Source organism: Prinia subflava, chromosome Z (genome assembly GCF_021018805.1).
Source record: "Prinia subflava isolate CZ2003 ecotype Zambia chromosome Z, Cam_Psub_1.2, whole genome shotgun sequence".
Taxonomy (NCBI): domain Eukaryota; kingdom Metazoa; phylum Chordata; class Aves; order Passeriformes; family Cisticolidae; genus Prinia; species Prinia subflava.
The window spans coordinates 100,737,842-100,750,810 of NC_086283.1; the positions used below are offsets into that span (position 1 = coordinate 100,737,842).

At 43.5% G+C, this 12,969-nt stretch overlaps 1 protein-coding gene across 1 annotated transcript; it reads left to right on the forward strand.

Moving 5' to 3' along the window:
• Window positions 1–2,284: 2,284 nt before the first annotated feature.
• KCNV2 (potassium voltage-gated channel modifier subfamily V member 2) lies at window positions 2,285–9,617 on the forward strand. The gene is made up of 2 exons (XM_063423004.1): window positions 2,285–5,411; window positions 8,830–9,617. Exons 1-2 carry the CDS (start codon window positions 3,981–3,983, stop codon window positions 9,103–9,105), a joined length of 1,707 nt encoding a protein of 568 aa, XP_063279074.1. The 5' UTR covers window positions 2,285–3,980; the 3' UTR covers window positions 9,106–9,617.
• The last annotated feature ends 3,352 nt before the right edge of the window (window positions 9,618–12,969 follow it).

The window sequence follows — 12,969 nt, forward strand, 5'->3', positions numbered from 1 at the left end:
ATGAGGCCCACGCAGTGTGCATTTAGCAATGGCAGGTCCTGCCTGAGCAACCTGACCTCCTCTGATGTGTGGGTGATCCCTCTTGGGCCTGAGGGAAAATGGTGGATGGAGACTCCCTGGAGTTGAGCCAAGCCTTGGACTCAGTCTCCCACAGCACACTCCAGGAAAAGCTGTGAGCCCAGGGCTGGTGCAGGTGCACTCCTTCCTGGGACAAGATCTCTGAGGATGGCTGTGTCCAGAGAGTGGTGGGAATGGTGCCACATCCACTTGGTGTCCAATCACTAGCAGTGTCCCCTGTGCCCATTCATTTTCACTGTCAACCTGCCGATGTAGCCAAAGGCATTGATGGTCTCCTCAGCAGTAAATTTCTGATCACATCAAGGCAGGTGAGAGTGTCAGATCTCTGAATTTTAGGGAGGCTCGTAATATCATCACCACACCTACTGAATGTGCATTTGATCCCTGCATCCAGATCTTTTCTAAAAATATTATAGAGCACTGGTGCTAAAATGGAGCCCTGAGGAACCTCTGGTCCTGGCTGCCAGTCTGATTTAACAACATTTACCAAAACCCTTTGAGCCTGATCCACCTGCCAGTTGCTCACAAAATGTATTATGGACTTAACTAGCTGTATGCCAGGCAGTTTATCCAGCAGAGTACTGTGGCAAACAGTACCAAAAGCTCTGTTAAAATGAAAAACAGTCCACATCTACTGGCTTCCCTTGGTGATCTAGATGGGTTACTCTGATGTAAAAGAAAATTAAATTGGTCAAACAGGGCTTGTCCCTTGTGAACCCGTGCTGGCTGTGACCAATGGCTGCATTGTCTCTCAAATGTTTTTCAGTAACTCCCAGGAAACCTTTCCCTGTAATTTTACCACATGCTGCAGTGAAAATGACAGGCCTATAACTTCCAGAGTTTCTTTATATCTTCCTTGAAAACTGGGACAAATTTCCAGGTTCCAGCTGACTGGGATATCTCCAGACTCACAAGACAAATGAAATATAATGGAGAGAGGTCCTGCCAAGTACATCAGCCAGTTCTTCCATGGAGAGAATCCTATCCAGTCTCATACACCTGTGTGCATCCAACTGAAACAGCAAGTCTCAAACAATTTCAGGATTGCCTGGGAATCTATCATTCCCCAAGTGACAGTCTTCCAACAATGGGTTCCAAGGATCCCAGACTATCATTGGTCTTGAAGATATATGGCAAAAATGGTATCATTCTCTGCTGTGTCTGCAATTTTATTTGGACCTCATCAAGCAATGGACCAGTGTTATCTCTGATCTTTTTTTTTGCTGTTAACATATAAAAACCAAAAAATACCTTTTTTGCTTTCCTTTACAGCTTGTCCTGGATAGCTAGAATACTATCTGAGTTTTGGCCACACAGATTTCTCTTCACAGAGACGATCAACATCTCTGTCATGCTCCATGTCACCTTGTTTCCAGGTTTCAAATGCTTTTCTTCTCCATCTGAGTTCACTGCTCAGCCAATCCAACCTTCCAACCTTCTGCCCTAGTGGCTTGGCTTTCAACATGTTGTGTTAGGCTGATCCTGCACTGTTGAAAGAGAGCTCTTGAAAAGGGACAAGCATGTAACTCAAATAACTTTAAAAAGAATTCCCAAGAGACTTCACTAACTAGTTCTTTAAGCAGCCCAGGGTCTGTTCTTGCCCACATAAGAAGATATGCAATTCTTACTAATGATGTTTATGAAGAAAAGCAGCATAAGGTAAAGAAGAAAAAGTGGCTCCTTTCTAGTCACTTCCTTTTTTTATGTATCTAGACTGAGAATCTGGCACCTCAGAACCAACTCCCACCTGAAAATAGAGAACATACATGAAATAATTTTATTTTAGCTATTTTGTATGTTAGAGACAAGTTTAAGCAGAGTGCAGCAGGTGCCCCAGAGCTCTGTTCCAAAGAATACTTAGATCAAAGAGATTAGTCTGAGCAGACCAAAGCTAGTGATCTTCCTTATTTTGCTTAGTAATGTCCAAGATCTGGGTCCATGTGCATGAGGAGCTGGTGCCTGACAGTCATGAAATTCACCCTGTAGAAGCTCCTTCTGCAGCAGTATGACATAAGAAATGATCTCTTGAATAGTGAGCAATAAACCTTACTGGATGCTTCTCAGAAATGAGACCAGGGAGCCTGAAAAAAATCCAAATTAAATGCTACAGCAGAGACTGGTGTGAAGAATATGGTTACAGTCTACCCTGGATCTTGATTAAGAAATAATACAGATTTTTTGTACTAAAATGATGGCATTGTGAACTACCCTTTTTCTTATGCCTGATTTAGTTTGCTTAGGAGAAAGAAACAACCTTGGAACTTGACATGACTTTGCATTAAGGTTTCTATTCAAAGGACTCACCGTGGTATGGTTTAATGCTTAAAGCAAACTGCAAAGCAGGTTGGTGTCTCTAAAGAGGTACTGACAATCCCTGTTAATAGGGGCTTTACCTCTTCTGCATCAAGAAAAAGAACAGGCAGGGGAGACAAATTCACTTTCAAGCAGAGTTAAATGCAAACAATTCAGGCCTTAAACAGTGTAACTCAAAGAAACCTTGAACAGTTTAGTGTGATCCACTCACTGAAATACAGACAGAACAAAAGTGTTGCAAAATGCTCAGCTATGACATCTTCCATTTTGTCAAGAACTACTAAATACAAATACAAAAGGTACAGCTGAAGGTAAGGAAACAGGAGAAAAGGAGACAATCTCATAGCAACAGCAATTGTTTCACATAAGACGCCACCAAAACAACAGAATAGGGGTCTGCAGATGTAGGAACATGAGACCAATGTGGAAGAAAAGGAGCTTGAGGACAACCAAGTGAAGACACTAATGAGCTGCTGCTTAAGAGTTTTAAGTCAGGTGCTAAAAGCATACACAAGGAACCAGCATTTTGTTGTGTGCAGCCCCTGCTCTACTGGACCTCCAGCTTAATGAAGCTCCCACAGAAGTGCTCCCAGTGACAAGGGGAAGTAACCTGACTTTTGGGATGCTCATTGTCAGAGGAATTGCTGGTGCCAGCTCAACCAGAGCTGAAGATGAAACCTCCACCCAAACACAGGGAAAGCATCTCTCCTGTCCTGCTAGTTACCCACTGCAGCTTTATATTACTCTAACATAATCTGCAAGAGAAACAGGAGTGGCTTTATGCTGTTTCTCAGCAGCTCACGAAGAGTTTGAAGCTGGAAACCCCTTCACACTCTTGCCCTTTGCTTCCACTGAGCCCAGCAGAGCATTAGACCTCCCAGAGTACACCCAAAGCTTCAGGCACAGACTGAAATATTCCTCAGCTCTTAACCAAATGGAGGTATCGTAACTGGGAATAAAATGAAATTACTTTTATTTGCTCACCTTTTGAAAACATTTTAAGAGCTACTCCAGTGAGTTCCTACCCTTTGTCTGCATATCAATTATTCATTATTTCCCTTAAAGAAAACCAAGTTGTGCTATGCTCATGAGGACAGAAGAAATCTGTAATGCTCTCTTTCTCTCTGCCCCTCATACATTTTTATTTGAGATTATTTTTAATCCACATATACTTAAAATAGGAAAATGTGTGGGTTTTATTAGCAATAAAACTTCAGGGGATTTTCCCCCCTACTGATTTTTCATAGATTTATGGATCCATAATCATTCACGTCACAGCCTCAGGGAAACGAGGCTTGAACAGGATAATAGCCCTTAAATCCCCTCCTCTAAGCACTCAGATCTTTGCTGTCAGCAAGATTAAAACAGGCAACAGCAGTCTTCATGTGTCTATATCCCACACAGAGCTTTCACAACAACTGGAGTGGTGGCTGGCAGGGAGAAATATGCAGAACCACTGCTGTGCATGATACTTCTGAGATAAAGATAGAAGCAAACCAGGTTGTCAGCTTTTGCAGTCTTGAAAAGGACTGGTGTTAACTGCCTGATCGGGTGACTGCAAAGAGGGAAGAAGAGTAAGGAATAACATTATGTTGCAGTTTAACAGGCAGCAAGAGTTTCCTCTCCTAAAACATAAAGACAGAGAGATGGAAGCACCAAACTTCCTCCCACAGCCCAGCAAGGGGAAGGAAAAGGAAGCTGTTCCTGTGGACAAGCAGAGTGTTTCCTCTGCCACCACTCCCTTGAATGCCCAGCCCCTACTGCAACCAGGGAATTACAACTATTACATGGATGACGAAGATGAGGAAGACGAAGAGAAAGAACAAGAAAAATGGCCACACGAAGATGCATTTAAGGGAGAAAGCAAGGCCTCATCATTTATTCCTTGCTCCCCCGCTCTTTCCCCTGGAGCTCCATCCACAGCATCTGCCCCGTCCGTGCTGAACATCAACGTTGGTGGCCAAAGCTACCGCCTCACCTACCAAGCAGTGGCCACCTACCCCAAGACCCGCCTGGGCCGCCTGGCCACCTCCACCGACCGCCGCTGCCAGCTGGGGCTGTGCGACGACTACGCCGCCCAGGTGGACGAGTATTTCTTCGACAGGGACCCAGCTGTCTTCCAGCTGGTGTACAACTTCTACGCCTCAGGCGTGCTGCGGGTGAGGGACGAGCTGTGCCCGCGCAGCTTCCTGGAGGAGCTGAGCTACTGGGGCGTGCGCCTCAAGTACACGCCGCGGTGCTGCCGCATCTGCTTCGAGGAGCGCCGGGACGAGCTGAGCGAGCAGCTGAAGGTGCAGAGGGAGCTGCGCTCGCAGGCAGAGGCTGAGGAGAACGAGCAGCTCTTCCACCACATGCGCTACTACGGCCCCCAGCGCTGGCGCCTCTGGAACCTCATGGAGAAGCCCTTCTCCTCCGTCACCGCCAAAGTGATGGCAGTGGCCTCCAGCTTCTTCGTGCTCATCTCCGTGGTGGCCCTGGCGCTCAACACGGTGGAAGAGATGCAGCAGGTGGACTGGAAGAGTGGGGACAGCCGGCCTGTCTTGGAGCACGTTGAGACCTTGTGCATTGCGTTCTTCACCCTGGAGTACCTGCTGCGCTTGGTGTCCACGCCGGACCTGCGCCGCTTCGCCAGCAGTGCCCTCAACGCCGTAGACCTCATTGCCATCCTGCCCCTCTACCTGCAGCTGCTGCTGGAATGCTTCACTGACGACGACCAGCCCCGTGGCCGGGGCTCCCAGCACGAGCACGACATCGAGAAGGTGGGGCGGGTGAGCAAGGTGGGACAGGTGCTTCGCATCATGCGCCTCATGCGCATCTTCCGCATCCTCAAGCTGGCCCGGCACTCCACGGGGCTGCGTGCCTTCGGCTTCACCCTGCGCCAGTGCTACCAGCAGGTGGGCTGCCTTCTGCTCTTCATTGCTATGGGCATCTTCGCCTTCTCTGCCATGGTCTACACAGTGGAGCACGACGTCTCCAGTACCAACTTCACCAGCATTCCCCATGCCTGGTGGTGGGCTGCTGTAAGTAAACGTATCTTACCTTGCTTGGTAAGCCAGAGACCCTCCCTTCCTTCCCCTCCCCTTCCTTCCCCTCCCCTTCCTTCCCCTCTCCTTCTCTGCTGGAGTTGCTGGCAGTCTTGAAAACAACAGGCTCAGATCAGTGAACATCTGCTCCAAATTCTGAGCTTACAGGACATACGCACGCCCACACACGCACACACATGCACTCATTCACCTCTCTGCAAGCTTAAACCAAGGCTTAATCAGGCAGGCAGACTTGAAATTCCCATATCTCCAAATGCAGGCAGCGTTTTCACTTTTAAAGAGGAAGTGGGCAAAGACACAGGGAAAAAAAAGTGTTTCTCAATTTAGTGCCATTGTCAGTGTTGCCAAAATAATAGGGGGAAAAATGCGTGCATTAGGCTATCTAGTTACAGGATTCTGGTTCTTATTCTATGTGTAGATGTTCTGTGAGCCAGCATAAAACTGCAAGATGATAAGGTGTAGTTTATTAACTACAGTCATATCACTCAAACTTAAAAGTGAAAGCTCTCCCAGAACTCTGGCTGTTAAAAATCCATTAGGACCAACAGTTGTTTTACACAAGAGTTTGTGTTCTGCTGTGCTGCAGAAGATGTGTGTATTTATAGCATCCTAGATGAAAACGGGGTAGCTAGACATCGTCGATGCTAGGGAAGGCACAGGACCCACATCTTGGCTATCCACAACCCTAAGGCTTGTCCTAGACCATTGTCACAGAAATTTTGTTTTGCAGCAGCTGATGCCAGCATGCACAGCCCATTTTTGTGTGGGGCCCAGGAGCACTTCTGACCCCTGGGCATGGATATGGATCTGGCTCTGTCCCAGTCATTTCCCTGGAGAAAGAAGCCCATGGAAATAGACTGGATAGGAGTTAGAACACCTTGTGCTGGTTGATCAGCACAGACACTGGATGCACCAAGATGCATCTGGAGCCCACCTGACATTAATTCCAACCCATTCAAGGTCACTTCTCCTTGTCAGCCATCCTGGAGCCCAAGGTGTGCACTTCTGGTTCAGCCATGGATGATGAAGTGTGGTGGTTTACCACTCGTTGGCAGTGATTCAGCACATGGCAGAAAAAAAGGTTTACAGACAAGCACAGATGCACACATTTGTATGTCTTCATCCATATGTGTAACTGTGCTGAATATCCTTTAAGCTGGGCCATGGAAGGATGGAAAAATCAGTGAATAAAAGAAAGGGTCCTGCTACGTGACCTTCATGGATTATCTGTAAGTGATATACAAAGGCTATGATTCATTGGTAATTCATGCATTGCTAAAATATTTTGTTTTTCTGAACATGCAGGTTATATGCAAAATCTTTAGGGCTCATTTTTGCAAACTGGTGACACTGTAATCATTTAGACACTCCTAATAAACTTACATGGCTAGGTGAAAAAAGCCTGTTTAACTAAGCAAATGTCTTCAAAACAGGAGCTGTATCATACACATTGCAATGAGCATAAAACACTTTTAAAAGTCTATTCTTTCTTGAAGACTGTAAATTAAAATATCTAGATCATTCAAATTATAAAAATGTAACAGCATTCACCATCTCACACATGCAGGGGAAGAAGCATCCTCCTAAACTCTTACAGGCAACGTGTAAGACTATGCCAGTGGTACAGAACCTTATCACAGGATAATATTTTTGTCCTGGCTGGTAGAGATAAACATCTTGCCTTCATCTCAGTATTTATTTTTGGCGATATTTATCCTGTATTATCATTCAAATCCAGTGACTTAATTTCCATTAAACCAAACCACTAATCCTTTTTATTCCACAGGAAGCACCAGGTGCGTCCTAAAAATGTGCTCACCCAGTGCTGTCTCCTGTACTCTAACGCTTTCTTCATTTAAAATATCATTCTATTTACCATTTTAGAGGATGGCAAACTCTACACAGTGACCTTCTGAAGACTTATTACAATGCTAAATCCACAAGAGCATTACAGTGAAAGTCCTACTCTCTGTGGCTTATTTTTGTCAGAGTTTCAGGTTACTGTTTAACAGATACCCACAGTGTTTTGAGACACTGTGAAAAAGAATTAAATGAAATTCACTGGCTGAAAAATATCCCTTGCACTAGACTAGAAAGTGAGAGGTGACAGAAAAATGCAAGTTTTACCTGCCAGAAAAAAAAATTTAGCTATATCCACTAAGTGTAAAAATTATAAAACATCAAGATGTGTACAGAGAAACTATTTAAATTAGGAGTTATCTTGTGCTGACTATTCAAGAGTACATCTTTCAAATGAAACATCTCCATAATCAAACATCCAATTATTTTTGATCTGAATTTTACAATGGAAATATTTCAATACTTGTTGTAGCACTGGACCCATAACTCAGTTCCCTCACATATCCATTGGCTACAAAGAGAAAATTATATTATCTGAGAAGAAAAATGTGAAAATATGTACACAACGAGCTGGCAAAGTGTTCAGATTCATATGAAACAAATATAATAAACACTATCACTCTCAAAAAAAACCCCAAAAAAACCAAACCAAACCAAACCAAAAAACAAACAAAAAGACAAAAAAAACCAAACAAAAAACCCAAAAAAACCCCCAAAAAACCCCACCACAACAGAAGCAATCCAACAACCAAAGCTGAAACATTTTAAATATCCCCCAAATCCTTCTTCAAAAGGAAATACAGCAAAAATTATCCACCTGTCTACTTAAATAACACTATAACTATATATGTTGCAACCATACACTACAAGTAAAAACTTCCAGGCTACAGTGCTTTGTAGGTAAGTAATCATTAAAGGGGATTTTATCTAGAAACTTTGAAGTCCTGGATCATTTTTTCCTATAATGCAAAAACAGGAAAATGTATTTCATAATGAATTGAAGGTTTTAATGTGTTTTTCCTTAGTTCCTAAAATATATATGATAAAGAAAGGTGAAACTCAAAATGCAACCCATGGGATAAGTCCCAGATACAGGGTTTTATCAGCACAGTGGATTTAGAAACAGGACATCTGTTCCAAGTGACAGGATGAGGGAGCAGGGTTGCAGCTATCAGTGGATTTGCATGGTCAGGGAGTCACATCCCTCTTCTCCCTAAAGCCAACCATACTCACCTTCTGGACAGGCTGGTGTGAAAATTGTCTGCAGAACAAAAATCAAAAAATTCTCCTGAATGGTGTCAAACCATTATCTTTCTGTGCTTCATGAGAGGATTTTTTTTTTTTAAATTAGGGATACTTTGCATAAGATAGCTAGTATTAAAAAAAAAAAAAAAGGCAAAAAAAGAGAGGAGCACAGAGTATTTCAGACTTACAACGCACAGTACAAGAGAGCTGACTTTAATATTCTCCCTGATGAGTGAACATGTCTGTCTGTGTATTTCTTCTCAGCTAATAAGTGTTGGTTTGCCTGTAGGTCAGCATCTCTACAGTGGGTTATGGAGATATGTGTCCAGAAACTCACCTTGGACGCCTGTTTGCTTTCCTCTGCATTGCTTTTGGAATAATCCTGAATGGCATGCCCATCTCCATCCTCTACAACAAATTCTCAGACTATTACAGCAAGCTGAAGGCCTACGAGTACACAGCTCTCAAGAAAGAGAGGGGGAAAGTCGACTTCACACGGAGAGCCATGAGGAAAATATCCGAATGCTGCGGAGAGGGGGCATCCCACCCCTTGTCACAGCAATGATACTTTGTGGTTTGGATATCGGGAGGCCACCAAGAAGCCGGAGGAGAAAGGGGATCAAATCAGCCAAAAATCAGCCAAAAGATAAACTAAAAGGGCCAAAAGTGACAAAAGTAGACAGTGAAATCTGTTTTGAAGGGGGTTGTTTTCAAAACTAAAAAGGCTCTGATTAAAACAACAGATTTTTTAAACTCTGCTAGCCTGTGAGCAGCACTTAAGTGCTCATCAACGCTCTGAAATTATTTCCTTCAGATTAAATCCTCTGAATAAGTCCCACATGAAGATCTAACCCCCTGCTACTGATTAGGTTGACAATAAAGACCCAACATAATTGTACAAGCAGAAAACAAATTGCTGTCACTAAGGGTCAGCCACCTTACTTCTGTTAAGGCAGTATCAGAAATTAAACAAACAGAATACCCAATATACTGACTTCATTACTTAAATTGGTTTTGCATGAGCTTTCAAACAGAGGAAAACTGCCTAGAGCACTTACCTAAATATTAGCAGCAGCTATACTCCTTAAAATGTCAGCCTCCTTTTCCATTGGCAGATAGACATGCTTCATTGTTCCAATTTTATTTTTCAAAAGCAGCCCTGCAAATGACTCCTCCTATTTTCATGCCTAGTCAAGTAATGCACTGCTTTTAACATTTTCCACCACCCCACCTCTATAATCATCTATGACCTGTACTAGTACAGTGAAGTACTAGTGAGGAATTCTGGAGTCTGACTTGATGAATCTTATTGATCAAATCTGAAAACATTTCCAGACCCAATCCTTTTTAGGCATAGGATTAAGTGCTAATATATTTTGCAGTATTTAATGTATTTACTTATTGGATTGTTAGAACAATAGACGTGTCAAGGAACATAAGTATTAAAGTAGTATTTTAAAATTAATCAAAGGAAATATGTAATGGGTAGTAACTCTTACAGACTATTCATACAAAGGATTTTATCAACACTTAACTGTAACCAATTTTAAATAGACTTTAAAATCAAGATAATTTGTCTGGTACATACAGCAATTAGGGACACAACCCTGACACTTTAGCTCAACCCCAGGAGCACCTTATGTCCTCAGATTACTGTGTCTTCTTGCACAGCTGGATGGGATTTCTCATGTGTCCAAACTCATCCCAAAACTTAAATAATCAATAAAACCAAGAATAATTAAATGGAATTGCAGTTTTATGTATTGCTTCAGAGAGCGTCAGGAATATTTTTTCTACATAAAAGTAGTCATACCAATTTAGGAACAGTAATCTGAGTAACAGATATCTGAAAGAAAAAATATTTTATTGATAATCAGATGCAAAGACCCTAAGGGGAAAAAAAAAGTGTGATGAAAAGGATCAACAGTAAGAGTGCATTGATATGACCCATGGCTGTTGCTCAGCAGCACTTCTGCTGCAGAGCATCTTGATGGCAGAGATGCATTTCAAAACTCCTGAACTCTCATGTTGTGCCTGGGCTGGCCTGATGAATGCAAATGGCTGCATTAAGATCTCAGGGCCACACGGTGTGAAGCTCACTCCGGGACAGCTGAGGGTGAAAATGTTCATTAATTTTGACATGTCCATGCAAATTGTGTCAAGCATGGGGGCATTTCTCCTTTCAGTGGTGGGAAGGTAATTAGTAACCCACTTGCTCTTCTCATTCTCTACCTCCAGACAAACGTATCATGAGCCCATCTGTCACTCTGTTCTTTGGGAGTGACAGTCAGAACACTGTGTGCTGATCAGCTCTCTTAAAAGCTGAGCCGCGTCTTTAAGGCGCAGCTGAGCCCTGGGAGTGCAACGTGATGGATGTTTGCTGTTCTGGACTGCACACAATGCAGCAGGCACAATCCTGGCACTCACTGAGAAGAATAGCTGCTTTGCTTTTGGCTTTAGAGAATTTGCATAGCCCTTCTGCACAGCAACAACAGGACAAGAAGGGTCCAGGAGCCACAGGAAACCTCTTACTGCAATTCAGTGGGGTGGCAAGTTACAAGCAGCCAAAAACCACAGCTATGATTTATTTTCAACATGCAAATTGACTTAGATCTGTTAAAGGGACTTAAAATCTGGTGATTACCAAATTTTCCAAAATGTAAGACACTGTAAATCAATTTCTTTGCTGAAGGAATCCATACTTGCATGACGATGCAGATGGGATGCAGATGCTCAGCATGGCAGCCTCAGCAGCTTCTTGCCACCTACAGAAATCCAGAGCTCGAGCATTAACTCTGCTGAGGCTGGACTTTGTCACAGCCTCAGACCTGACAGACAACAGGTCTCATTTTCCACCCCATCTGCCTCACCTGCAGGACCTGGTCAAGTAGACATTTTTGAAGACATGTAACAAAACAGATTTTCCACACCAAACACGAGCAGAAGAAAAAGGAGTCTTATCTCTTAATCAGGAGTCAGAATTGAGTATCCTTGGCAAATGCTTTATCTGTTCAGTAGGATTTCAGAGCACAAATCAGGACTGCTCTAACCATTCAAATGCAGCTTGAAGAGGGTCTCTTGCACCCCTCTAGCTGAATCTGTTCCACTTTGCACCAGGTAAATAATGGCCCACAAGGTGACACTAAAAGGAAGACCACACAGCTTGGGTTTTTTCCAGCACTGAGCTGGGTGGAAAAGAATGTGTCACAGGCCCTGCTTCAATAAAGAGCTATGAAAGTACCCTGACCAAGCAGCAAAGTCTTCCCAAACTCCCAGTCTTCTCTGGCCCAAGCAATTTTTACCTGAGGGCTTCAGTTTGGAAGGAATCCAGAGTCTCCAGACACTTACAGCCACATAGTAAAACTCTGAGTACCTCACAGGCTAATGGCTATGGGCCAAAACACTGCCAGATGCAGAGGAGAGTGATTTCTGTCCCTTCAGAAGCACAAGACATTGTGACCCCCAAATGTGTCTCATTTGTGCTCCCTGAGCACCAAGGCCATCACACTTGGGGCAGCTCAGCTTGCCTAGCATGCTCCACTCTTTTTTCTCAACACATTTTTTGCCCCCTCATCCCTCACCCAGCCCCACCATCTCACAGGTGACAGGATTGGTACCACCTTGACTGCTCTGTGCACTGCCTCAGCACACAAATGTGACTCTTTGGGAGATAGATTCTCACTTGGCTCACGACCAAGCTCAGTGCCAAGAGCTCTGACTGGCACTAGAGCTGGCACAAGGTACATACCAGGAGTGTGCAGTCCAGAGGACACACCTCTGGCAGTAAAACACTAAGCATAAGGCTACACAAAGTTCTGTGTTTTGTTTTGTAATACCTTTCACCCCTGCTCTGCTGAACTGAGGAGGCAAATTGGAGTACAGGACCTCCCAGAAAATTAGAAGTTATTTCTTCGTAGGTTTTTTTCCCAAAGATCTGTCATTTTCTGCTCTGGTTTATCTTATGCAGTTTTCTGCCTTTGGCTTAACTATTCCTGTTTTAGGGGTGACAAGCATAAGTCTTTGCATTTCAATAGGAAATATTATGTCTAAATTTGAGGTACCATTATAGGAGCCAGACAGTGCCTGGATTGCTCAAGGCTCTGTCAGGACCACCACTTTCTACACTACCCATGTAGATGGCAACTAATAAGATCTTCCCACAAACTCTCTCATGCTCCCATCACACAAAGTGGACCTTCAGACAGCTCAGAGGAAGCAGTAAGTTCATATTCCCACAGAACAGACCTTGGAGAACCTGCAGAAGGCTGTACAAACCTGCACCAACTGGTTTTGAAAGAGGATGAAATTTTGCCTTCCTTTTTTTTTCTTTTTTTTGTTTTTGTTTCGTTTTGTTTTTGGTGTGGGTTTTTTGTTTGTTTGTTTGTTTGTTTTGTGGTGGTTTTTTTTTTTTTTTTTTTTGGCACAATGT

Bases quoted from the DNA above. Each gene is read 5' to 3' on its own strand.
- KCNV2 (XM_063423004.1), top strand. From the start codon at position 3,981: ATGTTGCAGTTTAACAGGCAGCAAGAGTTTCCTCTCCTAAAACATAAA. The intron at 5,412-8,829 runs GTAAGTAAACGT...GTTTGCCTGTAG, and splicing joins ATGCCTGGTGGTGGGCTGCT to GTCAGCATCTCTACAGTGGG.